General features: G+C 38.2%; 2 protein-coding genes and 2 pseudogenes across 2 annotated transcripts in view; 1 reads left to right on the top strand and 3 right to left on the bottom strand.

Annotated features, from left to right (window-relative positions):
- Positions 1-17,588, bottom strand: part of LOC107645778 (myb-related protein Myb4-like) — a 50,035-nt gene that overhangs the window by 8,765 nt on the left and 23,682 nt on the right. The gene's annotated exons all lie outside the window — the stretch shown is intronic.
- LOC110263198 (pentatricopeptide repeat-containing protein At1g03560, mitochondrial-like) lies at positions 3,974-4,752 on the top strand. Its single transcript, XM_021104120.1, has one exon. It carries the CDS (start codon positions 4,022-4,024, stop codon positions 4,679-4,681), a length of 660 nt encoding a protein of 219 aa, XP_020959779.1. The 5' UTR covers positions 3,974-4,021; the 3' UTR covers positions 4,682-4,752.
- On the bottom strand, positions 5,594-8,199 carry LOC107646199 (annotated as a pseudogene).
- On the bottom strand, positions 8,466-10,462 carry LOC110263197 (annotated as a pseudogene).

The raw sequence follows: 17,588 nt of genomic DNA, 5'->3' as shown, positions 1-17,588 counted from the left end.
GCATAAATCAAACTAGTTCGATGGCCGTTATTTATGATTAATCCTCATTCAACTGACCAATTCGATTTAATTTTCAAAATTATGATCACAATAATGATTAAAATAATAGATTGCAATTGACCAATTTTTAATTTAAAAATATTTGATAATAAAAAAAATTAGTTAAAAATAGTCAAAATTTATTTTATTTGGTAATTTTTAATTATTATAATAATAATTAATAAATACTACATAAAATAAAATCTGGCGATTTTTTTTGTTTTTAATTAAATGATGGAGAAAAAACATTATTGCAGAAATACACATCACAATGGAACAATCATAATTGCAACCACATTTTATAGCCGTAACCATAATTTATTAGAACCCTAAATATCATATATTTATCGGTTTTGCTACGTTACCAACAGCATATCTGCCAACTTCTTCCAATTCTTATTTATAATTATGTTTATGAAAGTGTGTTCGTAGATGTGTCTAATAAAAATATCTTTTTTATAGTTGTGTTTAATAAAAGTGTCTTTATAGATATATTTTCTGGATGTGTCTCTTTATATATGTATTTAAAATATATTAATTATTAGACACATCCACGAACACACTTCTATGAAACACAATAGACATAGATAATAAATGAAATAAAACAAATAATTAATTTTATTCTCAGATAACTTGAGAATTTCTCTTGAATGATTCTTATTCTTGTGTCTATTCAATTAGAGAATAACCAACGAGAAAAAATAGATAGAATGAAGTGCATATGCGGCGGGAGAGAGTAGTAGCGTTTGATTGCTACCAAGGAAATAAATGGATTGATACAATATAAATTAAGGGGAAAAAATTAAATTTTTTAATAAGGTAAGGTATCCACAGTTGATGGATCATATAGTTAGCCAATTCAATGGTGGACCACATTCTTTTTGAACCCATTTTGAAAGGTTCTCCAATTAATCTTGAAAGAGCAATGCCCAAAAGGATATTAGCCATACCCAAAAGGATATTAGCCAAAAATCAGCCAAATATTTTGGGATAAATTCAAAATTTCTGCGAGTTAATATATATAGATGTTTTTTTGGTAAGTATCAGAATGTTTTTTTTTCATACTAAATAGGTGTTCTTTTATATATTTTTCGAATTTTTTTGTATTACAAATATAAATGTCTCTATTTCTTTAAGAATTTCATAATTTTTTTTAAAATTTTATAGATATTTAATTATTTTTGTTAAAATATAACTGGATATTTCTTTTGTTAAGTATTAGGATATTTTTTTTTCATATTAAATAAATGTTTTTTTATATTCCTGTAATTGTTCAAGGACTCCTTTTAGCTAAGATCAAGTATGTAGTTTGCAATTTCTTTAATCATCAAAACGACACCTAATATCCCAAAACGCAGATGTCGGTGATAGAAGACATAGGCATGTGTGCGAAAGGTTGTTGAGCCAAACTTTGTTGAACTGGTTGCAGGGTAGGACGGTGGTTAATTGGGTCAGGTTGTTGATTGGGATTATAAACCGGCTACTGTTGGATAGGAGGAGTATCTTGGCCTTGAACAGGTGAAGCCATGTGCAGTCTCTGTAATTACTTCTGGTCGAAGGAACTAGTGGAAGTGACGAAGATGTGTAGGGAGATGAAGAGGATGGTGCTGGAGATATTAGAAGTGGAGGTTGATCCGAAGGGAGGGTCAGGGATAGTGGAGAAAGATGCTGGGGATAGCGCCGTCAATGATATCTAGAGAGAACCATGCATTGCGCCACCAAAGGGAAGAGGAAGTTTGAGTCGGGCTTGACCAAAGGGAAGAGGAAATTTGAATCAAGTTTGATTTTATGCTCCGTAATTTCAGGAGTGGTTTTTGAGTTTTTGAAACATAATAGTCAAAGAATGATTTCATTTAGCACGGCAATTAATAACAAATATTAAAAATTAAATAAAATTAAATTAATTAAGATTAATGTGGTTTTGTTTATTTTTTAGCTAGTTTTTTTAGTTCTATATACTTTTCCATCTTGAAAAGAAGGAATTAATAAAAGAAATAAATAATAATAAAAAAAGGTTTGATGGGATGAACGCATGGCTTTACCAATTGCCATGCATCAATTAGAGAGGGGATGATGATCTTGGAGATTGCATAATGTTGACGTTCGTTAGTTGTTGAGGTCTTAATTCATTCTCAATAGTCAATACATCAATCCCCATTTTATTTATTACATTTTTTATTATTTATTTTAGATGAAATTAAAGCTAAGGAATATGGTTCTTTCTTTATTTGCAAATGGTGTAGCATAGCTAGATTTCTTTGAAGCCACTCCTTTCTATATAGCTCAAATGAAATTCAAATTTAATCGGAGAATCTGTTTTTGGCTGTACACTCAGTATTCTTAGTCGTACTTTGATTTCAAGCTTTGTAACATGGTGGGTTTTTTATTAATAAGATTTTTAATAATTAAACCCACTATTAGCTAGTCAGTATATTAGATATTAATCATCAACTATCAAAGAAGAAGTTTATTGCAATAGGAATAAAAAATTCTCAGTGCTATTATTATGGTCATATTATATTAGAGGACAATATTGAAAAAAAAATTTATACATCAAAATCAACTACTAAAATTAGCTACCAATATATTTGGATATAAATATATGCGTGATTTAATTTATTTTTAATATGTATTTATTATATACTAGTAACTAATTTTAATGACTGATTTAATGTACACGTAGTATAGTTAAATATTGAAATATGATGGTACCTTAATAACTAAAAAACGATTTAGCAAAGATCTTGGTATTCTGCTCTATGGAATCTGTTACATATATATAATATATAGTCATATAGACGATATGATTGCACCATATATAGTTATTGTAAGAAATTAAAGGTCAAGTGGCCAATGGTAAAAGTGATAATACTCTAAAACCTAATTAGTATTTGGTAGTTTTTAATTCATTTTGATGTAAGTAAAATGCCAAGCATTAAGAAGAAATTAAATCATGCAATTATCATTAAGCAACATACATGTATTGTAGATAATTTGAATTTTTTTCACATTATCCCCAAAATTCGGGATCAAAGACTAATAATTCGTTCCGGATCTAAATTATATAAATAAAAAAATATTTGAGTTTTCGACACTTATTTAAGTAAATGAGTGAGTTAATTACTCAATCAATTTTATTGGTTATAAATAATTTGAATATATAATTAAATATTATCTTAAATCATATTGAAATCTATGGTGAGAAAAAATTGGTTAAGGAGCTAAAGCTTCAAATTGGCAGCCTTGAAAATATTGATATGCTCCAAACAAAATAGAATTCCCTAAACAAGAGAGAGAATACAGTACAGACGCCAGACGCAGTTGAGAGTTGAGAAACACCAACTCTAACTAGCCAATCCTGCGTTTCTTCTTTGAATCTCCAGATGAGAAGCAGCAGCAGAATACTTGGAAAGCTCCTCAAACGACATTCACACATTGCCATGTCATTATCACGATTCTCCACTCCCCCTCCCTACGAAGTCCTCGAACCCTTCTACGACTTCTCAGACGTCGTCGTTTCAGTCTCCTGTGACCCTCCATCCCCATCCCCATGGCTCCCCAAATCCTCTCCCTCCTCGACGATTCCCCTTCCATGGAATCCAACCTCACCTCCTTCTGCAACAAATTCCTCATCACTCTCTCCCCCAACTGCGTCTCCCACACCGTCCGCTCCCTCACCAACCAAGCCCACCTCGCCACGCGTTTCTTCCACTGGGCTCACTCTCAACCTAACTATTCCCACTTCCTCCATTCCTACGTCTCTCTTATCGAAACCCTCTCCTTTTCTTCGTCGTTCGATTTCACTGTTTTTCAGAACATTCTAGAAGAATTCAAATGCCAGAAGTTTAAATTAACTGCGGTCACCGTCAACTCCTTGCTCATGAGCTTTGCCGTGGTTGGCATGGTGGAGGAGCTGTTGTGGATGTAACAGAAGATGAAGTAGGATGGCCTTGAGCCGAGTTTGTATAATTTCAATTCGTTGATGAACGGATTGATTAATGCCGATATGGTGGAATCGGCGGTTAAGGTTTTCGAGGCGATGAGGGAGGTTAATGTGAGACCAGATTCATTTAGTTACAATACGGTTATTAAAGGGTATTGTAAGGTTGGAAAAACTAGGAAGGCCTTGGAGATGATTAGGGAGATGGAGGCTGGGGATGATGGTCGTAATGTGGGGCCGGATAAGGTTAGTTACATGACGGTTATGCAGGCGTGTTATGGCGAAGGGGACGTGGATTGTTGTGTGAGCCTTTACCATGAGATGAATGAGAAGGGGTTGGTGGTTCCTCCACATGCTTATAGTTTGGTGGTGTGTGGGCTTTGCAGGCAAGGGAAGGTTGTTGAGGGTCTCAATGTGTTTGAAGAGATGAGAAGGGATAGTTGCAGAGCCAATAAGGCAGTGTACACGGCGTTGATTTATGGTTATGAGAAGACTGGAAATGTTGATGGGACGATGAGATTGTTTGAGAGGATGAGACAGGAGGGGATTAAACTGGATGAAGTTACTTATGGGGCGATTGTTAATGGTTTGTGTAAGGGTGGGAGAGTGGAGGAAGCTTTGGGTTATTTAGAGTTTTGTAAAGAGAATGGTGTCATGGTGAATGCGGTATTTTACTCGAGTTTGATTGATGGCCTTGGGTAGGCTGGGAGAGTTGATGAAGTCGAGAAGTTGTTTTATGAGAAGGTTGATAAGGGGTGCCCACGGATTCTTATTGCTATAATGCACTTATCGATGGATGGTGTAAAGGTTAGATGATTGATGAAGCATTGGCACTGTTTAAATGGATGGAGGAGGAAGGTTGCGAGCAGACTGTGTATACATATATAATACTTATCAGTGAGCTTTTTAAAGTGCACAGGAATGAAGAGGCATTAAATTTATGGGACATGATGATAGATAAGTGCATAACACCAAATGTTGCTTGCTTTAGGGCTCTTTCAATGGGACTCTGTTTTTCGGACAAGGTAACGAGAGCTTGTAAGATCTTGGATGAGTTGGCACCCATGGGGATTATTCTTAAAACAGCTTATGAAGATATGATTAACGTGTTGTGCAAAGCCAGTTAGGTGAAGGAAGCCTGCAAGTTAGCCGACGGAATTGTGGACAAAGGTAGAGAAATTTCTGGAAAAGTTAGAACATTGATTATCAATGCGTTGAGGAAGGCTGGTAATGCAGATTTGGCTATAAGGCTTATGTATAGCAAGATCGGTATTGAGCATGACTGGATGCATAGTCTTAAAAAGAGAGTGAAGTTCCAAACCCTTATTGACAGCTGACTCTGTTTTTCGCCATATATTGCACCTTTAAAATTGACAAAGGTCAAAGCTTGTATATGTATGGAAGTATAGCCATGCCTAGTTGTTGTGTTGTTAGTGAGCTTAACCGTTTGTTTATACCGGAAACTATTATTAATTGACTGGGTTGAGATGGTTAAAAACTTCTTTCCTGATTTTGTTCTATGGTTGAAAACTTGCTTCCTAGAGAACAAAATCAGGAAGCAAGTTTTTAACCATCTCAACCCAGTCAATTAATAATAATTTTCGATACCAACAAACGGTTAAGTTCACTAACAACACAACAACCAGGCATGGCTATACTTCCATACATATACAAGCTTTGACCTTTGTCAATTTTGAAGGTGCAATACCTGGCGAAAAACAGAGTCAGTTGTCAATAAGGGTTTGGAACTTCACTCTCTTTTTAACACTACGCATCCGGTCATACCCAATACCAATCTTGCTATGTATAAGCCTTATAGCCAAATCTGCATTACCAGCCTTCCTCAACGCATTGATCATCAATGTTCTAACTTTTCAAGGACTTTCTCTACCTCTGTCCACAATCCCGTCGGCTAACTTGCATGCTTCCTTCACCCGGCCGGCTTTGCATAAGACGTTAATCATGTCTTCATAAGCTATTTCAAGAAAAATTCCCAGGGGTGTCAGCTCATCCAAGATCTTACAAGCTCTCGCTACCTTGCCTGAAAGACAGAGTCCGATTGAAAGAGCCCTAAAGCAAGCAACATTTGGTGTTATGCCCTTATCTATCATCATGTCCCATAATTTCAATGCATCTTTATTCCTGTGTATTTTAAAAAGCTCACTGATAAGAATGGTATACATATACACTGTCTGCTTGCAACCTTCCTCCTCCATCCGTTTAAACAATGCCAATGCTTCATCAATCCTCCCACATTTACACCAGCCATTGATAAGTGCATTATAGCAATAAGAATCCAGGTGTACCCCTTATCAACCATCTCATAAAATAACTTCTCGGCTTCATCAACTATCCCAGCCTTCCCATGGCCATCAATCAAACTCGAGTAAAACATTGCATTCACCACGACACCATTCTCTTTACAAAACTCTAAATAACCCAAAGCTTCCTCCACTCTCCCACCCTTACATAAACCATTAACAATCGCCCTATAAGTAACTTCATCTGGTTTAATCCCCTCCTGTCTCATCCTCTCAAAAAACCTCATCGCCCCGTCAACATTCCCAGTCTTCGCATAACCATCGATCAACACCGTGTACACCGCCTTATTAGCTCTGCAACTATCCCTTCTCATCTCTTCAAACACATTGAGACCCTCTACAACCTTCCCTTTCCTGCAAAGCCCACACACAACCAAACATTAAGCATGTGGAGGAACCACCAACCCCTTCTCCTTCATCTCGTGGTAAAGCCTCACAAAACAATCCACATCCCCTTCGCCATAACACGCTTGCATAATCGTCATGTAACTAACCTTATCTGGCCCCACATTACCACCATCATCTCCATCCTCCATCTCCCTAATCATCTCCAAGGCCTTCCTAGTTTTCCCAACCTTACAATATCCTTTAATAACTGTATTATAAATAACCAAATCCGGTCTCACATTAACCACCTTCATCGCCTCGAAAACCCTAACCGTTGATTCCACCATACCGACGTTAACCAATCCGTTCATCAATGAATTGAAATTATACAAACTCGGCTCAAGGCCATCCTTCTTCATCTTCCGCCACATCCACAACAGCTCCTCCACCATGCCAACCGCGGCAAAGCTCCTGAGCAAGGAGTTACTGGTGGCAGCAGTTAATTTAAACTTTCGGTACTTGAATTCTTCTAGAATGTTCTAAAAAATAGTAGAATCAAACGATGAAGAAAATGAGAGGGTTTCGATGAGAGAGACGTAGGAATGGAGGGAGTGAGAATAGTTAGGTTGAGAGTAAGCCCAGTGGAAGACATGTGTGGCGACGTGGGGTTGGTTGGTGAGGGAGACGAAGTTGGGGGAGAGAGTGATGAGGAATTTGTTGCAGAAGGAGGTGAGGTTGGATTCTTTGGTAGGGGAATTGTCGAGGCGGGAGAGGATTTGGGGGATCCATGGGGATGGGGAAGGAGGGTCACGGGAGATTGAAACGATTCGTGGGGAGGGAGAGTGGAGAATCGCGATGATGACGTGGCAGTGTGTGAATGTCGTTTGAGGAGCTTTACAAGTATTCTGTTATTGCTTCTTATCTGGGGATTCAAAGAAGAAATGCAGGGTTGGCTAGTTAGAGTTGATGTTTCTCAACTCTCAACTGCGTCTGTACTGTAGTCTTTCTCTTATTTAGGAAATTCTATTTTGTTTGGAGCGTATTAATTTTAAAAGTGATTCAACTTAAATTAGGAAGTACAATTTTCTGTTGATAATTATGCACAAAGTACAATTTTCTATAGTATAAGGATCATGTTTTAATTGAAAATTTGGTGAAATTTTATGGATTTAAATGCTTATATGTAGAACATGTTCGATTGGTTGTTGAATAATTTTCATGAGTTGAAATTATTGAAGGCATTTTAGAATAGTTTTACACTTATAATATATTCTTAAAAAATATAAATGCCAACACGAAAATAACTTATTCCTAAATATATTCTTTAGAAAATTATTTGAGCAAGAAACAGTGAAAGAGCTACAAATGATTTCTTTTTTTGGTATATAGTGGCCAATGATTTAGTGTACATGTTATCAATGCATTTAGATGGAAAAATACAGGCAAAGAATGCTACCGGAAAAAGCATCCGCATTCCACAAAACTTGATTCTGTATAATACAATAAATATGATGCAGCAAAACCTGCAGCAGTGGTGACAAATAGGTTGCCGGTCGCCACAACTATCGACATTCTAATCTTGTAAAGTTACTAACCAAGATTCTTGTACATGAAGATATGTAACCAAGACTCATGTTACATGAATTGCCTCGGTTGAATATGAAATATTAGATCCTGAATTTAACCATCTCAACTCAGTCAACTAATAATAGTTTTCGGTATCAACAAACGGTTAAATTTACTAACAACACAACAGCCAGGCATGGCTATACTTCGATATATATACAAGATTTTACCTTTGTCAATTTCGAAGGTGCAATACCTGGCGAAAAACAGAGTCAATTGTCAATAAAGGTTTGGAACTTCACTCTCTTTTTAACACTACGCATCCGGTCATACCCACTACCAATCTTACTATGTATCAGCCTTATAGCCAAATCTGCATTACCAGCCTTCCTCAACCATTGATCATCAATGTTCTAACTTTTCCAAGACTTTCTTTACCTCTGTCCACAATCCTGTTGGCTAACTTGCAGGCTTCCTTCACCTGGCCGGCTTTGCATAACACGTTAATCATGTTTTCATAAGCTGTTTCAAGAACAATCTCCAGGGGTGTCAACTCATCCAAGATCTTACAAGCTCTCGCTACCTTGCCCGCAAGACAGAGTCCGATTGAAAGAGCCATAAAGCAAGCAACATTTGGTGTTATGCCCTTATTTATCGTCATGTCCCATAATTTCAATGCCTTTTCATTCCTGTGCACTTTAAAAAGCTCACTGATAAGAATGGTATACGTATACACAGTCTGCTCACAACCTTCCTCCTCCATCTGTTTAAACAGTGCCATACTTCATCAATCCTCCCACATTTACACCATCCATCGATAAGTGCATTAAAGCAATAAGAATCCAGGGGCACCCCTTTTCAACCATCTAATAAAACAACTTCTCAGCTTCATCAACTCTCTCAGCCTTCCCAAGGCCATCAATCAAACTCGAGTAAAATACCGCATTCACCACGACACCATTCTCTTTACAAAACTCTAAATAACCCAAAGCTTCCTCCATTCTCCCACCCTTACACAAACCATTAACAATCGCCCCATAAGTAACTTCATTTGGTTTAATCCACTCATGTCTCATCCTCTCAAACAACATCGTCTCCCCGTCAACATTTCCAGTCTTTGCATAACCATCGATCAACGCCGTGTACACCGCCATATTGGCTCCGCAACTATCCCTTCTTATCTCGTCAAACACATTGAGACCCTTAACAACCTTGCTTTGCCTGCAAAGCCCACACACCACCAAACTCTAAGCATATAGAGGAACCACCAACCCCTTCTCCTTCATCTCATGGTAAAGCCTCACACAACAATCCACTTCCCCTTCGCCATAACACGCCTGCATAGCCATCATGTAACTAACCTTATCTGGCCCCACATTACCACCATCATCCCCAACCTCCATCTCCCTAATCATCTCCAAGGCCTTCCTAGTTTTTCCAACCTTACAATACCCTTTAATAACCGTATTGTAACTAACCGAATCCGGTCTCACATTAACCTCCCTCATCGCCTCGAAAATCCTAACCACCGATTCTACCATACCGGCATTAACCAATCCGTTTATCAACGAATTGAAATTATACAAACTCTGCTCAAGGCCATCCTCCTTCATCTTCCGCCACATCCACAACAGCTCCTCCACCATGCGAAACGCGGCAAAGCTCCTGAGCAAGGAGTTAACGGTGGCAGCAGTTAATTTAAACTTTTAGTACTTAAATTCTTCTAGAATGTTCTGAAAAATAGTAAAATCAAATGATGAAGAAAAGGAGAGGGTTTCGATGAGAGAGACGTAGGAATGGAGGGAGTGGGAATAGTTAGGTTGAGAGTGAGCCCAGTGGAAGAAGTGCGTGGAGAGGTGGGGTTGGTTGGTGAGGGAGACGAAGTTGGTGGAGAGTGTGATGAGGAATTTGTTGCAGAAGAAGGTGAGGTTGGATTCCATGGAAGGGTATTTGTCGAGGAGGGAGAGGATTTGGGGGAGCCATGGGGATAGGGAAGGAGGGTCACGGGAGGCTGAAACGATGACGTCTGAGAAGTCGTAGAAGGGTTCGACAACTTCGTGGGGAGGGGGAGCGGAGAATCGTGATGATGACGTGGCAGTGTGTGAATGTCGTTTGAGGAGTTTTACAAGTATTCTGCTGCTGCTTCTCATCTGAGGATTCAAAGAAAAAATGCAGGGTTGGCTAGTTAGAGTTGGTGTTTCTCAACTCTCAACTGCGTCTGGCGTCTGTACTGTAGTCTCTCTCTTGTTTAGGGAATTCTATTTTGTTTGAAGCGTATAAATTTTAAAAGTTATTCAACTTAAATTAAGAAGCACAATTTTCTGTTGATAATTATGCACAAAGTACAATTTTCTATAGTATAAAGATCATGTTTTAATTGAAAATTTGGTGAAAGTTTATGAATTTAAATACTTATATGTAGAACATGTTTGATTGGTTGTTGAATAATTTTCATGAGTTGAAATTATTGAAAACATTTTAGAATAGTTTTACACTTATAATATATTCTTAAGAAATATAAATACCAACACGAAAATAATTTATTCCTAAATATATTCTTTAGAAAATTATTTGAGCAAGAAACAGTGAATGAGCTACAAATGATTTCTTTTTTTGATATATAGTGGCTAATGTATGTATCTTACCGAAATGGGCCACTTTAGATGTGGGACACCCATTTAGAATGTTTTGTTCTAAACATTGATATTAAAATATTAATCCATGACCATATATATATATATATATTAAGGCGAAGTCATTGGTGTAGAAGGTGCTGTGCTTTCTACATGTGTAGATATAGCGTGGTTGTTAACAGTTTGTGACAAGTGTATGAGTTGAGGGGCAGATATGACATGTTGTACTATTGATTTCCTCTCATGTTTGAGTCTACTGCTAACATAATGTGATATGAAAATGTTGTTAGCTTCTGTAATTACTAATTATATTAACGATAGTTTTTTTTTTTGGAACGGTAGTTAATTAGTGTGAGATGAAGTTGGGCCTAGTTTTGTTGGAATTTTTTAATTTTTGGAATGACTAGGAAAAACTAGTGGGGCTCAATTTGCTATGGTAGTGAAACAATGGAATAAAGAAATATGACAAATCACGAGTTTCTAGAGTGTTCACAATCGTTTCCTTCTGTTTCTTTTCCAATCGTGAACCAGCTGATTCCGACCTCATGAGAGGCGGCTATGTCCGAGGAGGACATTCCCGGTCACACAATCCGGGAAAAAAGGTCCGAACTGATTTGGAAGGGCATGCTTTTACTGGGGACTCTAGTCCTCACCTTACCCCTAGAGAGGAGGAGTGGATGCTAGAAAAGGAAGAGGAAGGCAATTTCACCACCAACCCCAAACGATCCTTCAGCGACACCGTCAAAAAAGGTAGAGTTTCGATGGATACAGAAAAAGTGAGCCACATCTCTTCTTCTGGGAAGGAGCTAATGGAAGAGGATGAGGACCGCAGGAGTTCGAGGGAATCAGAGGTAAATATGGAAGGAAGCCAAATTCCAGAAATTACAGTAGAGAAAATTGAAGGTATCTTCAATTTCAAGATTAACGAAGCAGCCATGAAGGAACTTAGATACCCATGGTGGGATACTCTTATTGTTAAACTTCTTGGGAGGCGTATATCCTTACTGGCCCTTACTAGAAGACTGGAGGCTATGTGGGGAAAAATGGGCAACATTGAGGTCATTGATTTAGGCAATGACTTTTTCATTGTCAAGTTTTATTCTCAGGAGGATCTTGATTTTCCTCTTACAGAGGGTCCTTGGAAAATTCTAAACCACTATCTATCCATCCGTTTTTGGCAACCAGATTTCAATCCTCTTGAAGCCACCATAGACAAAATCGCAGCTTGGATTAGACTCCCAGGTTTGGCTATTGAATATTATGAAGAGAACATGCTGAAAAAATAGGAGACGTGATTGGACGCACCTTGAAAGTTGATACAAACACTGCAGATAAAAGTAGAGGAAAATTTGCCAGACTTTGTGTGGAATTGGATCTAACAGCCCCCCTAATCTCTCAATATGCCATTAATGGAGTTAAATATAAGGTGGAATATGAAGGAATCCACAACATTTGTTTCAGTTGTGGGGTAGTAGGGCATGAGAAGTCTAATTGCCCGAAGACAATACTAGAAAATTCAGAAGGAATAGAGGTGAGGGTGACAGAGAAAGAAAAAGAGGGTGTAGAGGGAATAGAGAAGACAACCACTGTGGACAGAGTAGGGGAGGGTAATCCGGATATTTCAAAAAAAGATAAGGGTAAGCAGGTTATTGAAGAAAGGAATGAAGCATATGGACCTTGGATGTTGGTCCAGAGATCCACACGTGGCAGAAAAGGGGCAAAAGGAGACAATACTACAGGGGGTAGTGGAGGAATGGAAAAAGGAGCGAATGGAAAAGGCTGGGGTAGTGGTACCAGGTGCGCAGTGCTAAGAACACAGGAGGACGAGGTGGAACTAGAAGGAAGTAACAGTCAACAGAATATTCCATCAAAGCAAATTCAAGTTGAAACAGAGGCATTAAACAAAGAGAATAAACTGATCACCTCCAACAGGACCCATAAAACACAGAATCATGCTCAAACTTCTAAACCAGCAAGTCCAAGACCTGGAGACCAACCTAACCCAACTAACCCAAAACCAAAAAAGACCTTTAACTCTAATTCAGATGAGCCAATAACAACCCAGAAAATTCATGAACCTATCAGTTCAAACCCAGGACCTCTACCTAGCCCTTTTAACCCAGTACCAAACAAGCCAAATAACATAGCCTCTTCTGAAACAAAAATAGTCAAAAACCAACATAGCCACCATCCTGAAAATTGGACATGCACTCAAAGCAACACCCAAGTAGATATACAAGATACCTTCATACAAGATTCTTTTCTCGCCATATCAACACCTATGGAAGAAGAGATAAACCACCCTCCTGACCCCAAGCCACCTGACCTTCATTCTATTGAAACAGAGATCATGCTAGAAGCGGCTATGGAGCTTGAAAAGGAGCAGGAAATCCAAGAGAAAACAGATTGCCATGAGGATGCAATTGCTTGCAACATGCAATGTGAAGATGTTCACATGAACATAGAGAATCATAACATGATAGAGAATGAAGTACCTCTTCAGGGGGAGCAGAACAAGGCAATTTACTGAGGTATTTGTCTTTCATTCTTCCTTTCAAATGATAGTCTTATCATGGAATTGTAGAGGAGCGGCAAGTAGAAAGTTTTGTCGCACTCTAAGAGAACTTTGTAAACAAACTAAGGCAGATATAGTGGTGTTGTTGGAAACAAGGTGTAGTGGTAATAAAGCAATTAATATTATTAGAAGTTTTGGTATGAATTTTCATCATATTGAGGAAGCATCAGGCTTTAGTGGTGGGATTTGGATTCTATGGAATGATTCTGACCTAAGGATCAATATAATAAAATCGAAAAGTCAATACGTGCATATGGAAGTTAAGGAAAGTAATAGAGGCAGTTGGCTCTTAACCACTGTCTATGCTAGCCCGCAAGAGCCAGAGCGAAAGAGACTATGGGATGAACTCCAATTAATGGCGAATGAGATTAGGGGGGAATGGATGATGGTAGGGGACTTCAATGAGATAGCTGACCCTATGGAAAAGAAAGGCGGCGCCAAAGTTGATGTCAATGCGTGCAGAAAATTTGCTGATTGGATCCAAAGATGTAATCTTATTGATTTGGGTTACATAGGTACCAAATTCACCTGGAAGGGTCCGCAATGGGAGGGACTTGATAGAGTCTTTAAAAGATTGGACAGAGCATTGTCTAATGTAGAATGGAGAACGAGGTACCCAAATGCAAAGGTGGAGGTTCTAGTGAGATCTAACTCGGATCACCACCCCTTGCTTATTAATCTAGAACCAGAGCTCATCAACAACAGACAAATGCCTTTTCGTTTTGAGGCTATGTGGAATTTACACCCAGAATTCAAAGGTTGCGTCAAGGAGAATTGGAATGGGAACACTGATTTTCACTCATCCTTATTTTCCCTCACCAATGTGCTGATGAGATGGAATAAAGATATTTTTGATAATATCCATAAATGAAAAAGAGAATTGTTGAGAAGAATTGAAGGAATCCAAAGGAGCCCAAGCTATGGAAGAAATCGGTTCTTGGAGGATCTCGAGAAGCAGCTGAATAAAGAGTTAGAGGAGATCATGGAAAGAGAAGAAGTGTTGTGGTTACAAAAATCAAGAGAAAATTGGATTGTGGAGGGAGATCGTAATACTAAATATTACCATACGAGAACTATAATTCGAAGGCGGAAAAATAGGGTCCTAAAGCTGAGAAGAGAAGATGGTACATGGGAGGAAGATCAAAAAGAACTGGAGCATCTTGCAGTCAATTTTTTTAAACGGCTCTATGATGAGTAAGAAAGAAATCCAGATAGCAACTACAGAAGAAGCTTGTACCAGGAGATGGAGATTAGCCAGAAAACCCGTATGTATGAAAGGCCTAGTAAGGAGGAAATAAAAAAGGCGTTCTTTTCCATTGGGTCTCTAAAAGCCCCAGGATATGACGGATTTCCGGCTCTTTTTTATAAAGAAAACTGGGATATTATACAGGAAAACTGCATTAGATTTGTGCATCAGATTTGGGAGAATCCAAGCCTTATAAAACACTATAATCAAACTCTAATAACTCTCATTCCAAAGGTTCAAGCTCCCGAATTTATCTCTCAATTTCGCCCTATAGCACTGTGCAATGTCAATTACAAGGGAGTTACTAAGATTATAGTGGAAAGGCTGAAACCGCTTCTAGCACAAAGACTATCACCTTGCCAATCAAGTTTTATACCTGGAAGAAAAATTCAAGATAATATCTTAATTGCAAAGGAGATGGTCCATATAATGAAGAAAATAAGAGGAAGAAGAGGATTCATGGCAATCAAGTTTGACTTTGAAAAAGCCTATGATCGCCTAAGGTGGAGCTATCTCAAATCATGCCTCCTTGAGTTTGGTCTCAATTAGAATATGGTGAATCTTATAATGGAATGTGTGACCTCAGTCTCATATAACCTTTTGTGGAATGGAGGAAAAACGGAGGATTTTTCCCCATCTAGAGGTTTAAGGCAAGGGGATCCTATTTCTCCCTATTTATTTGTGATAGCTATGGATAAACTATCACAAATAATAGAGAGCAGCGTGGAAAACCAACAATGGAGGCCTATAAAGGTGGGACAGTTGGGACCGGCCATTTCACATCTACTATTTGCAGATGATCTACTCATTTTTGCCGAAGCAAATGAAGAGCAAATTATGATTGTTTGTGAGGTCTTGAAGCAATTTTGTTAAGCATCGGGTTTAAAGGTTAGTGAAGCTAAAACGTACATATTCTTCTCAAAAAATGTCCCACAAGAGAAAAAAAAAGTCATTATTGATTTATGTAACTATCAAGAACAACATTGCCTAGGGAGATACCTAGGAGCTAATTTCACCAATCAGAGGAAAGGAAAGGAGAAGTTCAGTTCCATCCTACAAAGGGTGAAGAATAAATTAAGTGGGTGGAAGAGACAATGCTTAAGTCTAGCAGGTAGGATAACCCTTGCTAAAACTGCTATTGCTCCGATGGCCAACTACGAAATGCAACACACAAGAATTCCTAAAGGAGTATGCAGTGAAATAGAAAAAGCACAGCGCAGGTTTATATGGGGGGAGATGGATGATAAAAAAAAAGTGCATCACATCAATTGGGAGACAATCTGCCTTCCAAAGAAGGCCGGAGGCCTCGGTTTCAGGAAACTCAGCACAGTTAATGATGCATTTCTTCTTAAAGTGATCTGGAAGATGATATTTGAACCAGAAACCCTATGCTCCCAAGTCTTTCAACAACTCTATGGGCGAAATCAAGACTTAAAGGAAGGAATCAATTGCAGAAGGTCAGATTTGCCATTTTGGAAAGAATTATCCAAGCTTTGGAAAAAATTTAAGGAAAACACAACTTGGCTAATTGGAAATGGAGAAAAAGTTTTATTTTGGAGAGACAACTGGGTTACCGGAATAGGCCCGTTATTGAATATAGCTACTCAAGATCCTCCACAAGAGCAACTAAACTTGAAGGTGTCAGCCTATACAAAGAGTGAAGGAGAATGGGATTTAGAGACTATGTCCCATTTTCTAGCGAAGGAAGTGATAGATAAAATAAGAGCCATCCCAGCCCCTGTTAGAGAAGCAGAGATGGACACTATCAAATGGAGCTATACCACAGATGGGGAGTTTACTGTATCTACAGCATACAAAGTACTGAATCAAAATAGAGAAGAGAAAAATGATATATGGGAAATAATATGGAAATGGCCAGGACAAGAAAGAATCAAAGTCTTTGCTTGGCAACTCGCACATGGCAGACTACTCTCTGCAAACAGAGCCGCCAATCTGATGAGAACTGACCCAAGATGTAAAAACTGTCAACATCACTCTGAAACTATATTACATGCTCTAAGGGATTGTCCCAAAACAGCTTCTATTTGGGTACAAATCTTAAACCCCAACTCTACCCCTCTTTTTTTGGAATCCAATTTGAGGATTGGATAAGCTTAAATCTGAAAAATAATTTGGGAAAATCCAATAATATTAGTTGGATAGAAGAATTTCTAACCACCTGCTGGTGGATATGGAAATGGAGGTGCAAAGAGTTTTTCTCTCCCCCTTTCTCTAGACCCAACAATGCAGTGTCACTCATCAGGGACTATATTGTAAACAGTAAAGAAGCATTCAACAAGAAAAAGCTCATACAGCACAAACAAACCAGAACTCAAATTCAAATTAAATGGGAACCTCCTCCCAAAGATTGGGTTAAACTTAATATAGATGGTGCACAACAAAATACAAAAAGAAATACGGGGTGTGGAGGATTAATCAGAACATACCTTGGAGAGTGGATAGGGGGATTCATGGTGAATTTGGGGCAATGTAGCATCGATGAAGCTGAACTATGGAAAATTCTTCATGGACTTAATATGGCGTGGCAGATGGGAATGCGCCGTGTGATAGTGGAAACAGACTCCGAGATCTCCTTCAAGAGCATATCCAAGTCCAGACCTTCCTGCAAATGTCACAATGCTTTAATCAGAAACATAGAGAAAATGAAATTGAAGCCTTGGCAAGTTAAATTCAAACACATATATAGAAAAGCTAACACATGTGCAGATTAATTAGCTAAACGTAGTCTTGATTGTGAGCAAAGATTTCAATTTGTGGATGTGCCGCCTGAGGAACTTGTCTCCAAACTGAATGATGATGCCAAAGGGGTTCAAATGCCCCGCTTTGTACTTCTGTAGTTAAACCTTGTTCTGTATTTTGCTTTTGGGCTTATGCCCCTCTTTTTACCAAAAAAAAAAAAAAGAAATATGACGAATTTATT

Source organism: Arachis ipaensis, chromosome B06, assembly GCF_000816755.2.
Source record: "Arachis ipaensis cultivar K30076 chromosome B06, Araip1.1, whole genome shotgun sequence".
NCBI lineage: Eukaryota > Viridiplantae > Streptophyta > Magnoliopsida > Fabales > Fabaceae > Arachis > Arachis ipaensis.
The sequence above is the reverse complement of the archived record's forward strand: the minus strand, read 5'-3'. Positions and strand labels throughout refer to the sequence as shown.